The sequence below is a fragment of the Gobius niger genome, assembly GCF_951799975.1.
Source record: "Gobius niger genome assembly, chromosome: 10".
Taxonomy (NCBI): domain Eukaryota; kingdom Metazoa; phylum Chordata; class Actinopteri; order Gobiiformes; family Gobiidae; genus Gobius; species Gobius niger.
In genome coordinates, this window is record NC_136861.1 from 35,386,781 (window position 1) to 35,407,369 (window position 20,589).

Below are 20,589 nucleotides of genomic sequence, written 5' to 3' on the forward strand. Positions count from 1 at the left end.
GAGTGGGCCAGGAAATTAAATTATGATTCCAAACTTTCCTAACACATTTGTAGCATTACAGTTGTTCAAAAGGATGCGCTAGAGAGTCACTTTTCAGGTTTACTTGCAAGAAAACTAGCCTGAGAGTTCATAAAATTGATACAAATTCTTTGTAATAACACACAGTATTATTTCCACAAATGTCTGAGTTTACAACATAAAATGTGTTTCACGACATGTTAAAAATCAGGTATTGGGCCTTTAAGGTGCTACAGGTATTAGGAAAAAATGTATTACTGGTGGGAAAAAGTTCTGATGCCTGGTGGGTTCTTAAACAACACTATTTGTTGTTCCAGCTCAAATAAATCATAAAAATGGAAAATAAATAGTCTTATGGAATAAATGGACACCATCTTTCAGTTTTATGGTTCTACATAATGAACTATATAGAAAAGGCATCAAAAAAGTAATGTTCAGGTGCTGATAATCGTAAACCAAGTATTGTTAAAGTATTGAAAAATTGTTTAAGCCACCCAGCCCCACGCAGGGGACAATAAAGGACCTAAATAATTTCAGCCTTAACAATTTGCAAATCGTAACCATTCAAACAGCAATTTTAATTCAACTGAGACTGACCTCGTACTTGTGTAAATACACAGTGAACAATATTCTGTGGCACATTTGAACCAGCATGAGGATAAAGTAAAGCAAAATCATTCTTCAGTCCGTTTTCTCTATTTGGGATTGGTACATCCATATTCTTAAAAACAACCATTTAATAATTGCGCACAATTATTTTAATTATTTTTTACAATATCTTTAATAATGACTTTACAAATTTAATGCTTTTTAATGCAATTTTAATTTAATTTTGTGTTTGTGCCACAAACACAAAACAGATTAAAATGTGCAAAACATTCCATCAAACTCCATCAGAGGAAAGACGGGAATTTAGATTTTAAAAAGCAAATCTGACAACTGGAAACGTGCACATTTTAGACCATCATTTTTGTTTTTTCGATGAACTTGTGCAGTGAAAATAGCTGTACAAGAAATTGCCAGTTCGGATCCAATTGAATGCTTTTTAATAACATTATGGCCTCCATTTGGGCACAATTCATTTAAAGACCTGTAATGCCTTTAATGATGAATTTGTCCAATTTAGGTCCAGTTGTTTTAACCAGTAGCAATGATATGATTCTAGTTCGTTCTAAAATTACACACAAAAGCTTTGACGGGGTTTCTTTTACATACACACAACAGGTTAAAACAGTAATGGTGACACCGTCTTTTCTCTCAAACAGGTACATGCCAGTGACAGCGTGCACAAAGCCAGTACAGTAACATTTCCCTCTCCTTTTGAGAACACTTTCCGGTAAAAAACTGAACAGCACAATTAACGGCCATCAGATCGACACAACAACTGCCCAAAATCCCCAAAGACCGCGATTAATTACAGCATCTCCTGCAGACAAAACCAAACCAAAAGCCCCGTCTCTATTTATTCATCTTCCGCTTCCATCTATCAATCCACTGCGCATCACACACCGGTAAACCCAGAATTAGAGATTTCTCCTAAACGCGGCGAGATAAGGAGCCGGTGGCTGAATGTAGGTATTTGAAGTGAGCAGAACTGTCCCATTATATGCAACAAGCCCCTTCTGTGCAGCAGACAAGAGAGCGAGTGTATCATGTGTTTTCCTGCCAGCCCCTGCGACACCAATACAGGCGCGCCACTGTAAAGCGCCTATATAGGGAAATCACCGCTCGCACATTCATCTCGCATCTTTTCTTCCCCCCCCCCCCCCCCCCCATTCTTGAAACACAGTAGACAGTAGTAGCTGCCGCGTCTTGAGGCGTGCTCTCCTCCTCCGCCAATATCGCCGCTGTCGTGAGTGCTCGGGGAGGCGCGGACCACGTGAGCCGTGCAGTGCTTGTGATATGGCACACCCCCGGCTTGCGCACACCCACCGTGGCCGAGAAAGGGAAGGATGGAAGGGGGAGGGGCTCTGGTTTCTATCCGTCTTTAGCTTCAATCCCCCTCCCTCCTCCCTGCTCGCTGCTCGCTGCTGCTGCTGCTGCTGCTGCTTGCATGCCGTCTTCCACCCTCTGGAGCGAGAACGCGCCGCTATTCTAATGTGTGGACGTGGACGTGGACGCGCGCATGACCAAAGCACATGCCACTTTCAAACATGTGACCGGGCAGCTTCCATTTTAACTCTTTGGGAAAGAGTGCAGCGACAGTGACATCATTTTTTTTTTTTTTTTTTTTAAAGAAGGAGGGCAGGGGTCACTGACAATTCAGGGATGATTCAGGGTTTGGGGGAAAGTCCATATTTTTACTAAAAACTCCATTTTAGTTTTGGATTAAATTTGAATACCAACAGGCCCAGTGTGTGCAACACATTATGGACAGTAAGCTGAGCCTAAACCAGGTCAAAACATGTCAAGTCTACTCCCAAACTGTCCTGCCGAGGTCCATAAGCATAATAAAGGCCGCTAGATAAAAAAAAGCAGTTATCACGATTATTTTAGAAATCACAGTTGTTCACGGCAATGCAAAAATATATAATTGATCATTTTAAAAGGGGAGAATTATTTCACATATGTTCACTTTAGTTAACGTAATGCCCAACAGTTGAACGCTGTATATGTGAGTGGAGACTTTGAGTTGAGGGGCAATAAGCTCTTTGTAAAGTCAGTGTTTGTATGTAATCATGTATTTGAATTAGGGCTGCAACTAACCATTATTTTGTAATCCATTAATCTATCGACTATTTTTACGATTAATCGATTAGTCACTTGGCTATGAATGGTGTAGGAAAATTTAATTTTTTCCATTTTTTTTATCACATAAAGCTAAAGTGGATCCGCTTGAGGACGTGTTGATGGAGTAAACGTAAAGTAAATGTTTGTTGGAGGCTCTTGGTGCTAATTCTGCTTCTGATTGGTTGAGACACAAACAGATATTCATGAAATTTACAATGTACAAAGTGTACTACATACACTTGCTATAAAAACAAAGTAGGTTTTCATCAAAAATACTACATCTTCATGTAATTTTTGCTCTATTTGAGTCTGTGTGAACCAGAAAACGATTAATCGTTGTTGACTATTTCAACAATCGATTAGTCGTCGATTAATCGATCAGTTGTTTCAGCCCTAATTTGAATGTATTCCATATTGATTACTACTCGATAATAAAATGTCGCATTACCTCTAAAATGACAATATATGACTTAATCATTCCCTCAAATACAGTATGTTGCCAGGTTGGAACAGAGTTGGGGTCGTCTAATGAAATAGGGGTCATGGAAAGTCACAATAATGCCACCAGTGATTTTACAACAGGTTCTCGTACAAATGTTTCCTCCTGAACTCCAGGTTTATCAAGAGCTCTACCCACACAAACAAAATCCACTTTTAGGGTCAAAGTAATTCCCAGGACTGGTTGTAGAACTGTTTATTTTTTACTTTATTATGTCACAAATGTGTTGAGAAAAAGCGCCCAAAGGGTTAAATTTTGGGAACCACTGATTTCACCATCATGTCTGATGAAACCACGCGTTTCAAACAGAACGTATTGAAGCCAGGGCTGTAATAATTACAGGCTCTACATTTTCTTTTCATATTGTTCTAGTTTACCATTTTAGTTCCAAGTGTCTCAAACTAATTTAAATTTGCCCTCTAAGCAGATGACACTACAATTTTGTTTTCTGGAAAGAACCTGGAACAGCTGCTTTTTCGAGATCTCAACAGAAATGGGAAAATTAAAGGAATGGTTTTATTGTAATTAATTGTCATTAAACTTGCGGGGGGAAAAAAATAAAATCATGTTTTGTGGAAACAAGAGCATTGATACTGAACTGGAAATTCCACTAAACAATGTGTCGATTAATAGAATTTCCTTGGTGGCATTCTTGACTGCAAACTAAACTGGAAATCACCACACCTCATTCAAAATAAAAATCACACAATGTATTGCAATTATGGGAAAATCTAAATACTCAATGAAAAAGCTCTTTATACCGTTCACTGCACATTAATCCTACCTCACATCAGTTACTGTATAGAGATATGAGGTAATACCTATAAAACCAATCTTAATTCAATTTGTTTCTGCAGATAAAGGCCGTCAGGATAATATGCCGAGGGAACTGTAACACTCTATTTATAAAATCATAACAATTCATGATATGGTCAAATTTAAATCCTTATAAAAAAACGTATAAAGTAAGATATTGATCGCTTCCAAACAATATCCAAAAAATGTTAGCAAGAAATAAATATAATCTGCGAGGTCCAATGAACTTTAAGAAACAAACTACAAGGACTGCCTTAAAAAGCACAGATGGATCTATGGAGTCCGTTTTCCTTTTGTACACGCAACTTATGTTCTACAGTGTAAGCAGACAAAACATTGTCAAGATATGTATTTCCTTTGTAGAGCTTCAACAAATGTCTGCAACAAAAACAATTGTTGTCAAGGAATGAATGAAAGTAAGAAAGGGGTAAGTGTTAACAAGTTTTTTTCTTCAGTTTACTCCTTTTGAGCTTTTCTATTTGCCTTTCTTAATAATTGTATACGGCGCAAATTATGCTCGTTTATTTATCTTTACACAATTAGCTCAAATAAACAAAAATGAACGTATGAAATAACATTTTCTGTTTGGTCAATGTAGGGCCTGTTTCATTTACTTGTATCTCTTTTTAAGAGACATATTGTTTTTATTGTATACAATATTGTTATTGAATATTGTTATGAAAAAATATATTTTTGCTCCATTCTACATTAACATTCTGTGTTGCTTACCAATGCCCAAACAAGAACCAAAAAAAGCATCGGCATATCAAAATGTTTGAGCAAATGAAGTCATGGAACAAAACAGACACATTTCTTTTAAGTAGTAAAGAATATGAAATGTTGAGTTTACTTTGTAAAAGGCAAGATTTTATTTTAATCTGATTACAAATAGGAATGAATAATAGTTATTGGTATATAAATTCACTGATCTAAAAGGAGAGATTAGCCTCGGTCCCCGACTGGAAGACCTGGGTCCCATCATGAACCCCAAAGCATCTTCATCTCTAATTGAATATATTTAGTATCCACGACTCCCTCATTAACATTTATTTTCATGACCTAAGAAAAGACTTGTGTCAGTCCCAAACGAGTCAGACACGATACACCGTGACAACGGCAAAAATAGAAAAGCTACAAGAGAAAAAATGTTTTGTTAATTGGAGCTTAATTGCACAAAAAGCTTAGATTAATCAAAAATAAAAATGGCTAAACATTGATTCATTTGAATATGATCCGCTCTGCTATGTGTTATTATGTTACGTGCAATTTCCAAACCTCGAATGGAGTAAAAGGTAAACTTTTTACCCCTCTATTTCCTTATGCCATTTCTTTAAGTCATCGCTTCAAACTGGCTTTTAACACCTACAACGTCTAGGATGTAATCATTCTGTGTTTTTAAATTGTTTTATCTTTCTGTGTGGTTCCTGGTGTTGTTGAAAAGAGCTACATGAATAAACTTTGACTGTTTAGGAATTGTTCCATATCATTTTTGACGTGTGTTTTTAAAAGAAGAGTCTGACGTAGGGTGAGAAACGGAGGGGCGAGCGGGGGTGTCCTCAGACGGATCTAAAAGCGAGCCTACTCAAAGGCCTGAAATCTGGGTCAAACACGACTAAAGCACACACTAGTGAACCAGGAAGAGGCCTCGACAGGAAGCTCCCATACGTGAGGCACAACTTATACAAGACTTGGGCAGCCAATCGAGGGCCCCACGGGAAACACCCGGTGGCCAATGGCAGCTCCGTATGCATAGGCTCCCTAATCCCCCCCTGCCCCGTCCTCATTACTGTTGAAAAAATGTAAAGAATTCAGGTCCAAAGGGCAATGTCCTGAACCCTCGCTCTACCTACACCTCCACCTCCTTGGACGTCCACGAGCAGTCTGGGAACTTCAGAACCCACGCCGGATTTATTTACACAAGCAAAACGGGGATGTTGACGTACTTCCATTCAATCAACGGCTCTCTCTTAAACCATTCGAAAGAGACACTTTTACAGAAAGAAAAACAAGTCTTCTGTTGTCCACAAAGAGAAGTTGTAGAGTTGGAGGAGGGGGGGGGGGGGAAATGTCCGCCACCTTTTCAGCTGTTTCTTAGTGACGTGGAGCATATGCATTTTAAAAAAGCTGCTGGGGGGTATGCGGCTGCGCGATGCGGCACAAACATACAATTGTAGGTTTTTTTTGTTTACATCTCCTGACTGATTACGGTTTTGATCTCATTACAAACTTAAAGTGGTGTCTGTTGGTCACCCAAACGGGACAAGCCCACACCATTAAACAGTACTATTCATTTTAAGTCTAAAAGCAGTGGAGAAAAACTACTCTCTTTACACATTAATTGTTAGAGGGGTCTTAAAGCCTTGATTTTCCACAGCATTTCCCACCCTCACAATTTGAGTAATAAAAACACCAGTACAGGCCTTTCACGGTATTTCTTTAACAATAACTCTTTGGTGCATATAGTACATAGTGCTTATCTAGATCAATAAAGCAGGAGATCATTATTGAACATTTTGTAAAAGATTATTTCTGGAGCAAAAGGTGCTAAAATAGTCAAGTAACTTTCCTTAGTGCCGTCTCAAGATCAGAACTTGGCACCGACACCAATGGTTCTCAAACTTCTGGTGCTTGGGCTTCTTCAGGCGGTGCACAGGGTCTTCTGCACTGCATTAGCATTCTGCAATCGATTTAAGTTAGGTATTTTTCTGATTTGGTCTAATTTAGGTCCAATGCACACCCTTTTACAACCCTGTTACCCCTGATTTTGATTTGGCAGTACTTGGAAAATCTAAAAACAGAAATTCTAGGGGGGAAAAGTGAAAAACTAAAATCAGTCCCATAATCATTTGTGTGGCCTGATAACTTCTAAGATAGGCTATCTGTCATGGGGGGCCGTTTGAAGATTGTATAGTAATTGTATCAGTGGGTTGTAAATAGCTCGGTCCATATGTGACCTGCTCTCTGTATATTTAGTCGTCGTCTTAAACTAATGGAAAAGTGGGTCCGAGCTAAATCCAGCATATTTACACAAACGCCATCGTGACGGGAGTTCATATACGACCGCTGTCCTTTCCAAGGAAAACAAATATAGTCCAATCGCCAATGTAAGAGTCTGCGGCTTAACCTTTCAAACCTGCAAGGAGTTTTCTGCTGGACATGGACTGAACATTTCGTAATTTGCAGGGAATTCGGGGGGGAAAAAAAAAATCACACACCTATGGAATGTTGTAGAGGCCGGGGGTGGACATTCAGTTCACATACGCTGTGAGAGGTATGTCCTAACCACCAACACGCATCAAGTACAGAATAAAATGGATATTAATGTGTGTATTCATAAAAGAAATCCAGGTTTTCTGGTATTACACTTAAAATTCAGCAAGTTCTTTTTCAGGCTAAGGCAAAGCAGAAAAGGACGTATGCCACTTGAGAGCAGAGAGTGCAAAGACACAAAGACAAAAACTCAAGCTTTATGGAAAATTTAATAAATTCAAGCTTTTCCCATCACTAGACCAAGGACAGAAGACTTTTTGATAGAGAGTACAAAAAAGAGAAAAAGTATGTCCTGTCTGTAGCAGGAAAGACAATTATTCAACTGCCAACTACTACTACTACTTTATGACCTGAATCACGTTCAGAAAAATATCACCAAAAAAAATGTGGTATTGAAAAGTTTAAATAGATTAAATAGATTTTTTTAAACTTAATGTTTTGCACACACTGTGCATAACACACACTTTCTCCTGACCATGCACTGGGGCAATGTAAAAGTTAGGCAAAATGGAATAAAAACACACACACATTTTATAATGGCAAACATAAGCAATGATGGGATACAAATCTTGTAATGTAATTAAAGAATCGTGTGTGTTACAGTCTGTTGAGGACAATATGGAGAAATGCTTTTGAGACTTTGGGAAGCAGCTTTTTACAACAGTGACTGTGTGAAAATGGCTGCCCGTCTCAGTCCCACACAGGGCATACATCGAGGCGCACATATGCGCAAGGGGCCCCCCTATCCTCCATGCAACGCCAACCCCTGGGCCCCAAACAATTCCCCCTCCCTCTGACGCTCTTTTCTTCATCCTTTCCTTCTGCTCTAACCCATTTCTTAAGACTTTTCCTTGCGGCCGGTCACTGCGTGACTGAGCCAGAGTGGGGCATGTCGCCGGATGCATGCGTACAATTTATTTTTACGTGGAAGGGGGGGCAGTGAAGGGACGGCCTGAGCTGGGGCAGAGGCAGAGATGGTTCGAAACAGTGCGTAAGAATCAAAAAGATGGGCAGTGGCTAGATCCCTTTTTTAGCACTCTGTCTTAAAACAACATCATAACCAAATGTGTGCTGGAAAATGAACCTCAGAGTTTACATGGGAAACAAGAAAGCACATAAAAAGCTTCAATAGTTCTTCATTGGGTGTTGTCAAATACCAAATGCATTGTTGTCAGAGGAAGATTAAGATGAAAAGGGTAATAGAATCTATTTAATAGGAATGTGTAGCATGTATAAAAGTTATTGCGAACTACAGTACGACAGAATCCAAAAGAACGCAAAATGACGGTTCAAAGGCAGAAAGAAGAAACAATCAGAGGGCTGGGGCGGTGAAGAAGGGGTGGAAAGAGAAGAGGCTGGGGGTGGGCTTCTTAAAGGGACAGGACCTGGTTACCCTTCACCTACATAAAGCCTGCATGCATCTCTGCCCATGGCTTCTTTCTCGCTCATCACCTATTGTATGAGGTTGACTATGTCTTGTGCAAACTGTGGGATCCGAATAAGCTTTCTCATATCACAAGCAGACGCTTCTTTGTTTCCCTAACACACCATTACGTGTGCACAACACCTGAAGCCCTCAGAGGCATTCAGTCGTATTTATACTACCAGGAGCAATCAAGCAGTTGTCAGTTGTATATGAAAGGATTTCTTCTACCATGATCATGTTTGAGATGCTCACCATATACACAACAAAAAAAATATTAACACATTTCACCGAGATCAGGGTTAAATTTGCTTGGTCGAGGGACAATTTTTGTCCCAGTCAAAAGGTGAAGTTGTGCTATGGACAAATACTAATACTGTTCCCACATAAACCAAACAGGCCAGTCCGGAATTGGAATTGAAAAGATTTTATGTATTTTCAAAGTCGGTTGTGTGTAATAATAATCTGGATCTAGGCTGGGGGTCCGAACTTGGCCTGACGTTGCATACCTCTGGCCTAGATTAAGGTTGCCTTCAAAACTCTAAAAAGCTCCAAGCAGCAAGTGCTGGATGGAACAAGCAGGCCATCTCATGTAGAGGGGAACATTTCTACAATAGAATACATTTCTGCAATATTGTTGCACAACAAGACACAATAAGCTTCAGCAGAAATAAGGTTTATGAGACTGGAGTCTTTTAGATAAATTCAGTCAGTCATTTAGATAGTTTTAAAATTCCCATTCATTATAGAAATTACTTTTTCACCCACATATTTAACATGTGTAGTATTTTTTATTTATTCAGATGTCAGACAAGAGTGAATGCTGCACATGCTACTTGTTACAAAAAAATAAGTGTTACATTGCAATATGGTTTGCAATGTTTGCTTTTAAAAATCAATATTTTGACCATTGCGAACATTTCAAACAAGTTCTTCAGAATCACTATCACCTTAGAGAATTCCCATATGTTGTAGTATCGAGGTCTACAGGGTTAGCAGGTTTTCTCCATAATTATCCCAGTGGTGATGGATTATTGTGTATTTTGTCTATTTTATGACCTAAATAATTGCAGCCTTTGTAATTTGCTTACTGAGTCCATAAAATGGATTTGATTGTGAATAATTGTGCAGCCTTATTACAAGTAAAATGTAATTCATTGCATATAGGGGGCCATCTCGCACAATTTCATCCCCAACCGCTGCTTGGGTCTGTGCTACATGCTATCACAGGGGCAAAAACATCAAGTTGTACAGAGAGAAACCTCTGGAATTTGTAAATGAACAATTTCAAACATATGTAAAATACTACAAAAAAACTTCCAAACAACTCAATGACCAATCTCCATTTATGATAACAAAACTATCTGGCATCTGTTCCAGAGGTAAAAATCGGCACCAGGCTAAGAGCGGAATGAAAAAGTGATGGCCGCGCGGAGAGAAAAACAAGGGTGAAATGGACATACTGTACTGAGAGAGTGAAGAAAACAGCCCAGGAAAAAAGTATGAAGCGAGACAGAGGAGGGGAAGGCTGATGTCAGACTGTAGCGCTCCGCCTCCCTCGCCACTCGCAGGTGTTCTCGCTGAACGATTGGTCGCACCCCCTTACTCCCTCCGCCCACCACCTCCGCCTCTGCCAACTCCTCGACAGCCATGAGCACAGAGAGGAGCCATGGCGTGCTATGCCTTTCTGCTGCCTCAGATTCTGCACACTGCACGCTCGCATGACACATTGAGACTAGAGCAGCAACACGCTTTACATAACACACGTTAAGAGGCCAGGGAGAACATGGATGTGACTCTCTAACCCTTTTCACCCTCACGTAGTAGCACACGTAGAACATTATGTTCTCATTTACAGAAAAGAGAAGCTAGCTGATCGCGTAAAATAAAACCAAAACACAACAGCAATCAGGATAGGAACAAAATGTTTCATTGGTCATTATTTTTTTAAGTACTATACGTTCTGTAATGCAGACAAAAATACATTACACTCAGTGAGTGTATCATTACATTAGTCACCAAAAGCTGCTAATGGTGTTCAAATGCTATACCAGGCTACATCACTTTTTACAAAGTCATTTAAAATCACATCAGCCATTTTAAGATCTGTAAGTAAAAGGAAAACAATTATCTCCAGCTTTTCTTGCAACAAACACATCGCCAACATTTAATGTATTTGATCATTTTAAATAAAAGTAATACAACTAATTCAGAAATGAATACCGGACATTTACCCGGCTGTCTCCTAGAATATACTTAATTTAAACAAGCAAAACAATGTGTACTTTTGATTATCATCATTATCAATCAAGTGTGTAGAATAATGGAGACTTCTGAACCTCTCTGTGAACCAGCTATGACTACTGTCCAAACCGTTTATGGACGTGTGGTGTGTTTCAGACATCAGTTCAGCCATCGTATAATCTCACAGTGAAGCACTGGGCTGAAGGGAATGACTTTGAGCAACACACACTTTCTGTGAAAGTGGTCACATTCATGTCCACTGTCAAAGTTATTACAGATCTGGGTAACGGTTCGAAGAAATACAAACCAACTTATTTATAGAGTTAACATAGCTTTTAATTACAGGACCCTTTTCAATTTTAGCCAACGCAAACATTTCTTACTTTCTGCTCAACAAGTGGTATAACGTACAAATTATAGCTAATTGAAACACAAAATATACTACATAAAACACTTCATCTTTTCAGCATTATTCTTATTAAAATAAACAGTGCAAGCTTGTTTTACATTCACCGTCACAGAAAACATACTGCATTACTAATAGTGATTGACTTCTACCATTATAAATCCCTAACTTTATGTATTCAGTGGTCAAGAATGTAGAAAGGCCACATTGTAAGCACACATACATGGACACCATGTATTTACCAACTTGAGGCACTTCGGGTGCAGGCTACTGGCTCTCACAGCAGGGCCACAGTTAAACTGGCGTTCATTTGCAGTACGCTGTTAATTCTTCTCATCAGGGAACACACAAACCACAGAATATCTCATGCACACATCCCGGGCACTCAGACAGGCTGATAGATTTTAATATGCACTGCATCATGTCAGCTGGCAAAGGCACATCTTATATGTTTAAACGTTTCTTTATGTTTGTAGCAAACATGTTAATTGTTGCAAGGGGAAATGGCTGGTCTCCCAATGATCCCCACCCCTCCCCTGCTTTACTACTCTTGTTGACCTCCCACCATGCTCTCTCAGCTTGTTCTCAGAGTGACATACATTCACAAATAGCAACTTTAGCATGAGAACGATAGCTAAAAAGGTTGGGAAGATAAAGCAAAAATAATTAGCTCAGGGCAAAATTGGGGTCACAGGTCAGGAGTTGTGCAAGACCACTCTCCCAGTGCTATAGCGGGCTTAGCAATAAAGCAAACGGGGCAGATGTGTAAAATGAAGGAATTTAAGCAGAGAACTTATAGGAGGTGACAACACCCCTCCCCCATGAACAGCACATTTGTTCTGAACATCCGCCCCTCCTACGCGTGCGCACACCTCCACTACGAGCCATTATTACAAAACTCAGCCCAACCAATTAAAAAACAATTTCCATACACAAATCATCAACACCACCAGTACCACCAGAATATACACAAACACGAACCATTCATTCCAGCTACGCTTTGGACTCGTTTGTAGATCTATCCAGATAAAAACCAGCCCGTTTTTGGATGCTTTTGCTTTAGCGCGTACCAAGACTACGTTTCCAAATGGAGCCATGTTTAAAGCGCGCTCTTTTGCCCTGGCTTGGTAGCAACATGACTCCCCATTTTACGCTGGGGATGCCATTGGCTTCTTTGAGGGTCAATTACGGTTGTATTTAGTTTCCTTCCAGTTTCCACAGAAGAAGGACCTGGACTGTAGGCACGAGCGTGGATGCAGTGAACACACTCCGCACCATATTCAATAAACCGGCTTCGCCATTTTGCCTTTTTTTCCCCTGACGTGGGGGGGACTCCTTTGAGTGGACGGACCACGTGTACCGCCGTACGGCAAGGCCCACCGCGCCCACGGTGCCCCCCCTTCCTACAAAGCACCTTTTTGGTGATCGCTTTCCGCGGAGACCCCTCACAGGCTGTGGGCCATTCTATACGGATTGTGAGGAGGGGGGTTGGGGCTGCAGCCTCGCAGTGTGCTGCCATGTTGCTTCTTTGAGTAGGCCTACGTCAATGACCTGCTTCAGCAGCTCAGTCTAAATACGCCGTGTAGGCTGGAAAATAAACTATCAAACATGAAGCAGAACTGGGGGCGCCGTTTTAGACAAAAGCCCCAAATTCACGCGCAAAATGGTCTGAAATGTGGCCCGTGATGACAGCAGAGGAACATTGTGAATGGCGTAACGTGGGGATATGAGCTTCTTGCTACTCTTATCTGTGCCAAAGGTTACAGAGACGAATGAATGCATATTAGTGAAGTCAATCTTGCATGTTTAAAGGTTTAGCTCGACGTGGACCTACGCAACAGGACCTGGACCAAAAACATTTCCCTGGAAGTCCTACAGAATAAAAACACTCAACGTTTCTTTCTTTTCTGTGGTCACGCGAGACAACAGTCTGTGTCCTTTAGGCTCCCCAAAAATTAAAACAGGCCTCAAGTAGCCACACATACTAGGCTATCATAGGCTATATAGATTTTGTAACAGACTTTCGTGCTAGCAGGACACACACACACACACACGCACAGGTTTCCAAAATTAAATGAAATAGCATCACCATCAAAACAACAGAGCAACATATAGATCCTCCATAAAATGCCACGTGTGTTAACGGCCACAATGTCAACACAATAAAATGTTTCACTTATTTATAGCCTGGTTGTGTTGGGATATTTACAAATTATTTTGAGTTTGTTCCTTAAACTTTATACTAGGGGAGAATTGTCACATTAAATTCAACATTGCACACAAGTGAGTGTGTGTAAACTGTTCTCACACAAATGGCTGACAAAGTTGAGATCCCAGTCACAGACGAAATTAATCGTGCCTCCAGCAATAAAAATAAAAGAAAGGGTGACTGACGGATTCTAATGCGCAGAATATTCCCAAACAATGCGTAGTGAAAATAGACAGGTCCGAGGGACGCTTTCGCAAAGTCAAATCTAACCCATGAAGAGTTTTCACAGATATGGTGTGAACACATTTCTGTTGCGTTAAATAATGTAAATATTTGCTTACCTTTGCTTCTTGGGGACAGAGTGCTCAACCTCAATACGCTTCCCATGAAGTTCCACTTTACCTAACAAAGAATAAATAAATCAGAATTACACACATAGGCTACTGGGACCATGCTAACAGTTTAGCCACAGCTACACACAGGCCTTTAATGGGGAGGGCTCATAGCAGTTTATTATGGACTAAAACTGCCGTCTGGCTCACTCTTACAAACTAAACCAGGAGTGTGTTATACGTGGACTAATAAAAGGAGTTCACAGTTTCTTAACAATACGCAAATCAGACAAATGACGACAATCTGGACGCATAGGACGAGACTTTCACACCACTGTGGAGAAGAGGAGCAACTTATTTTATTCCAAGACTTGTGGGCCAAACAAATGTTGAAGTTGATCCTTGTTGAAGATAGTTTTGCCCATTGTCACATGCCCCGTTATTTTGGATGAAATGGGAAGCACATAAGCTGACAGGCATGCCGACCTTGGCTGCTCGTATGTGAAATAAAACATGTGCACAGTGCTCTTCCACATCCAGAATCCAACTGTTTAAAAAGTAGCGTGAAAGATGTGACTTTGTGGACAGTAGCCAGCGAGTAAGTTGGGTTATTCGTTGGTGAAAGCACAAGTGTAGATTTGGTATCTTTGTCGTAGTGAGCGCTGCTCAAAGGGGGAGGGGAGACAGCAGCGAGGCTTCATTCTACATCACATCACTGCACATTTAAAAAAGCACCGAAAATGCCATGTGTGAAAGAGAAGGTGAGCTTCATCTTTGACGAGTAAATGGGCATTTTGGGTACAAATGGCAAGCCTTTATGAACAGATGTGATTCTCTGCAATAGCTCACAGCCTGAACAGTACAGCCTTACGTTTGTGCCTAGCTATACGGGTCCCACCCCCTGTAAAAGTTGCACCGGCACAATGGTGTGTGAGCTTCTTCTGCACACTGCATTCAAAATACAAATCGTTTAGGAATATATTGTTGCGTTTGCAGGGTTTGATCGGTGCACACACTTGGCCGTGTGTGCCGGAGCAGTCAGCACACCGAACCCACCGCTCGGTCCATGAATGAATGAATGAAACTTAACGCTTTTACCGTACATTTGACGCGTAATGCCCCCAAAGTCAACAGCGACTTACCAGAAAACGTGTCAATTGCCTTCATCGCCCACTGGTCATCGGGACAGTCCACAAAAGCATAGCCGGTTTTCATGAGAAACTGTCCGGAGTAGGGGATCTTGTGTTCGTCAAAGGCTTTTCCTAAGTCCTCGGCAGTAACGGTGTCGCCTAGATTCCCAATGTAGAGCTTGTGCATGGTGCAATGCTTTTTCCAATTTCCAAAATCCAAACGAAATAATGTCCGTAAAAAAACAAAAAAAAGTTTCTACGCCAATTTAATGAGCTGTGGCGCAACAAGGTAGCGAGTCACAATGCAAGCCGAGAGAAATGTGTGGAAAAAATCAAAACAAAGTAATCTGGTGAATTGCTGCAGAGAACTAAAGTTGAAACAAGTAGGCTATCTCAAAACGGGTTTTAAAAAAAGATGGCAATGGCTGCAAATCCAGCTGAATAAGTAGAGCAGCAGACCGAAATCCCTCGTCTTGCAGCCGGTCCCAGACGAATAAAGCCGCGGCTGCCTATCTGTACTCTATCGCACTGTGGAGGGTGGTTGGTTGGATTTAATGATGGCTCTATGGAGGAGAGTGGGAAAAACTATGGCGGGATCAGGTCGGGAGAAATGTTTTCCTCTCTCTCCGCCTCTCTCAGAGAGATCAGCCCGCTGCCAGCAGAGGGGTGAGGCAACAGAGGGGTGACGCCGCCCCTCACCGACTCCAATTCACGTTTTTTGTTTGCAAAGAGGAAACCACGTGGTCTGTTTGGAGTAGGTGGAGGAGGAAGGGAGGGGGCATTCCCTACTCATCCTGGGGTATTTACCACGTGTACGTGCGTGAGCGTGCGCGCCCAAGACCTTTAGTTGTTGTATTATGTGCTGGCCTCTTTCTATATCGGAGTGGTCACTGGTCAGTATCACTGAGGGCTCACATATGGCTTGAGACAACATTGGATTGTCTCCGCCGGTGAAGCCTGTAGTGAACGCTGCTACGCTAGGACATGATCAACCGCTTGGCTCAGTTACGTTTCCTCAAAAGCTCAGTTAAAGGCCAGTGTGACCCCATCTTTCCCTTATTAAGATAGCCTGCTAATAAATGAAGAGCTAGCTACTAAATAGCCCCCCCCCCCTACTCTCGCCAAATAGGCATAGATGTGGATTAAGCAGTATCACGTCGTTACATAAATGACCTGGTGATCCTCGGTCTGTTTGTGGCGGAGAAACAATGGGAAAGGGCCCCTTTAGCCTGAGGGACCGCGAGGGCGCAGCTACCGAAACCTGCGGAAACGCTCCACTTCTTTGTGCAACATTGTTGCTGTGAGTTGGACATTACGACGACGCCAAAAACGATGCAACAGCAGCGTGAATGGCTCGGCCTACTACCAGCCTGCAGCTGTGGTGTAGGCTATAGTGTAATATGCAGTACCAAGAGGCTACTGCACACACATATGTATAATAATATCATTCCATAGTAATATAGTCCCCCTGCAGAGCCCAGTCACATATACCATAAACTCATGAATATTCAGTTTTGGGGGGAATGCGCCACGGCTCTACAGCAGTATGGCTCACTGTTAGCCCTGGTGTACTCATGTTTATGTCAGGAGAGGAAATGGTGGTACAATGGAACCATCACTGAGCTCCAGCAGCCCACGCCACACGCCCTATGGGATAAAAGCACAAAATGGAGGCAGCCTGATACACAGGCCGTGGCTCCACCACATATGAACAGTAGCCTGGATGGCAGCAGCCAACGAAACAGGTCCACGTCGGATACACCAAGCTAGCAATAGCTGAACACAGCACACAGGCGCTCCAGAAGTCCCATTATCCCACCTTTGTGTCTCTGTGATTTACCCAACACGTGCGCGGACAGGCACACACATGCACTTAGTTTGTACACGGCCACGTTTATGCTTAATATAAAACAATAGACTGTTTATCGCTTTATCTCCTATAGCAAAGCATCAGTCAGGCCTACGGGAGCATTGAAACCAAACACACGCCCTGTACGTTTGTAGAAGAAAGCCCGGCCATGTTCAGCCCACTAGGTACGTGTGTTGTGCATTTAAGTTGAGTCCGAGTGTGATCAACACTGTAGTGTAGAGCATGGAGAGCCTTTGCCTGTGTGCTTTGGGGGAGGGGTCGATAGGCAGAGCAGAGGTCAAAGGCTGCATAGGGAAGCAGGGTGAATTGGGCGGGAATGTAGAGGGAGGGGGACACAAAGAGCCCAAGCAAATGAATGGGGATTATTTATTTAGATGTTAGCTCCCACATGTCCATGTTATGGACCCACATTAATAAACATGTGAGCATTGCAAGCCTTGCATAGATTCAATAACCAAAATAATGCAACTTACCATGTACACTCTGACAGAGTAACAGCAGTTATGTTTACGCAAGTACATGTATTTCAGAAACTTTTGAAGCAATAGTACTTTACACATATTATTACTTACTACTACGCACATGCCTTCATTCAAAACAGACCCTCAACATTCCCAACGGAGTGTCAGAGCGAATAAAATCAACTCAAAGTGGAATGTCATCTGAATATGGTCTATGCTCTTCCCACTGTAGGTAAATCTTACTTAAAAAAGCTCCACGATGATATGACAAAGAGAACTGAATTTCCTGTGTCATTTTTTTAAAGAATCATTTTATTTATCATTTTTGTGTGATGTATAAGTAGATTCTTTTTGTTTTGTTTTGGTCAGATTACATCAATAGTTACACAAATCAGGCTTTTACACTCTAATAGGTGCTCAGTACTTATTTATGTATATAGCTACCATAAACAACATAACTAGAGTAGCTACTACTTCTCTACTCTTACCTGAGTATATATTTCATTCAACACTTTTTTCCTCAGAGTAAAATACTCTTATAGAAACGTTACTCTTATTTGAGTGCATATAGACACAATTATACCCACCTCTGCAGAGTAAATATTCAATCACATACAATGACATTTATGCATGTTGTACTTGACATGTGACTTACACCTACAGTATTTTATCTTTAAATCCAAACTTGTATCTAATGTTAAATGTCTGATAAACTTCTAATGTGTGCCTCCAAACAGCTAAAGTACTTATGTTATGACTCCACAATAAAAGAATGGAAGTGTAAAGTCCATTTTTGCAGTTGTGCCAACAGGTTGCATATATTCATCTCCAGCTGGTCTCGTGGCCTCTTGTTTGCGTGTACAGCACTTTGACGATGTCCAAAGTATTACGAGTGCTACTGGTTCCTCCACGTTACTCACCAGCACACTTTCCTGTTGTCCTGAATTCTGCTCATGCTCTGGGCTTTCTCTCTCCCTGTCTGCATGTCAGCTGAGGGGCCTCACGGCGCATGCTCCAGCTGCTACCACCTTTGACCTCCATGTTCCAGGATCCCAGTTGTCATCCTGAAAATGTGCATACATTACACATCTTTTTACACATCCTTTTTGTGGTATTGTTCATCACAGTGATTTTAGCCAAGAGGTTTTCACGGACCAAATAAGTTTAGTTTACAATCTACATAAACCTCTGAAGGAGAGATGCATTGTACCAGGTTGTTGCAACACCAAGATCGTGACATTGCTCCTGATAAAGAAATGGAAAAAGAAAATGCAAGAGATTTCAATTACAAGTGACCCAGAGAATGACCTGAAAACCCCCAATACCACCAGGATTTGAGTAATAAGTCTTTTTCCGTAGGGGCAGTGCAGTGCGGTTCAGAGCGATATGAGGGTGTTTCCATAGCTCAGACTGAAGGCAGCCGCTTGAATCTGCCACGCACTGCCACGCACTGCCACCGCCACCACACTGACTGGATGACAGAGAGCGCAAAAGCAGAAATCAAACAATAAGTCATTTTAACCAAACTCTGAAAACAGCAGGTTATAGTGGAGCCCCCACTTTGAGATTGTCAGCTTTTATGTTTGTTTAAAAAGTTGTTTAAAAAGTATTTAGCCTTACATGCTCAAATGTTGTACAGTGGTAGAGAGATGCGAAATGAATACAAAAAAAGTTCGCTTTTAACTGCTGAACAATTCTACTGAGCCTGTTTTCAATTGTAGTAGTGTGAGATTTCTTGGAATGCAAAGTACTAGGGCTGAACGATATAGACAAAATTTCATATCTCGATATTCATGCCAGATATCTCGATATCGATACAACACGATATAACTATGGGTTAGGTGAAAACCACAAAAGAGTCCAGTTTTATTGATGAAAATCTATAGAGTTTATGCCTTGCTTTTTCAATTTCATCTCATATCTCAACATCAATACTATAGCGACACATTTTGCTTTTGCGATATTGATATCTTGAATGTTCATATCTCAATATCGATACAATAACTATATATTTTGCAGCCCTACAAAGTACACTACAAATAAAATCTATTCTATAATCAATACAGTTCTTCACACTATAGCTTGACCTCAGGCCCCCAGTGCCACAAGACCTCTTGGTCACTCCCACAGCGGTCTGGGCTGACTTCACAGGAAACCTTCCAAACCGTGCTCTTGTGTAGCTTGGCTATTGCCAGACAAAATATCACAAGTTATATTTAGTCTGGGGACCACCAATTCATGTTCTCGAAGGAGAGGTCCATAGCCGTTTATTGGGCACTACGAATGTCTATCATATGTGTCTGCACGAGGCCACAGCCAATCGTATCATCGTATCTGATGACGTATGACGTACCCGCTGTAAACTTTCGAGCTAAACGTTTTAGAACATGGTCTAAAGCTTGATCGAAAGATGGCGTCACGTCTGCTGCTGTCATGTTGGATCGAAATAAACTTTTTTTTAAATGTATTTATTTGTAAACAAACTACAAGCTTCCGTATGTGGAATAGCTCGCCATCGTCTTGCCGTCCCTCCTCGTTCTGTGATTGGTCCCTAAATCCATGTGAAGATTTGGGCCATGGTCCCCAGAATGCTGTGAAGTTAGAAATGATTCGAGCGCACACAGCAGTCTGGGTATTCCCAGGCTAGCTCTTGTGTGGGCGACCCCAGCAAATCCATCCATACTCATGTGACCCACACCGTACTGTTCCTACAGAAATAAGCTTAAAAAGTACATTTCTTTGCAGCTAATAGTGTAATGTTCAGTTTGTGGTGCCAGGCTGAAACATGCGTGCATCTCTTAGTTTCTCGTACAAAAGAGCTAGTAAATGGTAAAAACTTTGTAATTAATAATAAGTATATTAAAAACGTCTACTTTTTAAGCCTCTTTTCAATAGATAGGTATCTTTATAGGTTAATTGTTTTATCAGTTACCACATTAACTTAGTAATAAAATAGGCAGATATTTGAAATGATCTTAATTTGTGAAGCCGGCTAACCTACTTATGTGAAGAGTTTCAAACTTAATGTGCAGATGAAATCGAGGGCTGAAGGTAAAATGGTACATTTGCAGCAACACCAGCAGCCTGTTTTGACAGGGCACCGGCTCCTACAATTTGCTGAATGTCTCTCCCCGTTCTTCCCTCACTTTCACTCTGTGCTGACCAGTCAAATAAAGCCTAG

The 20,589-nt window shown here is 41.2% G+C and overlaps 1 protein-coding gene across 1 annotated transcript in view; it reads right to left on the bottom strand.

Moving 5' to 3' along the window:
• igf2bp1 (insulin-like growth factor 2 mRNA binding protein 1) overlaps positions 1 to 15,669 on the bottom strand; it is a 38,803-nt gene extending 23,134 nt beyond the window's left edge. The window contains exons 1-2 of the mRNA XM_079565010.1: positions 15,090 to 15,669; positions 13,957 to 14,017 (exon numbers count right to left, since the gene is read on the bottom strand). Of these exons, the coding sequence (XP_079421136.1) occupies positions 13,957 to 14,017; positions 15,090 to 15,264 (236 nt within the window). The 5' untranslated portion in view covers positions 15,265 to 15,669. The remainder of the gene's footprint in view (positions 1 to 13,956; positions 14,018 to 15,089) is intronic.
• Positions 15,670 to 20,589: the final 4,920 nt, after the last annotated feature.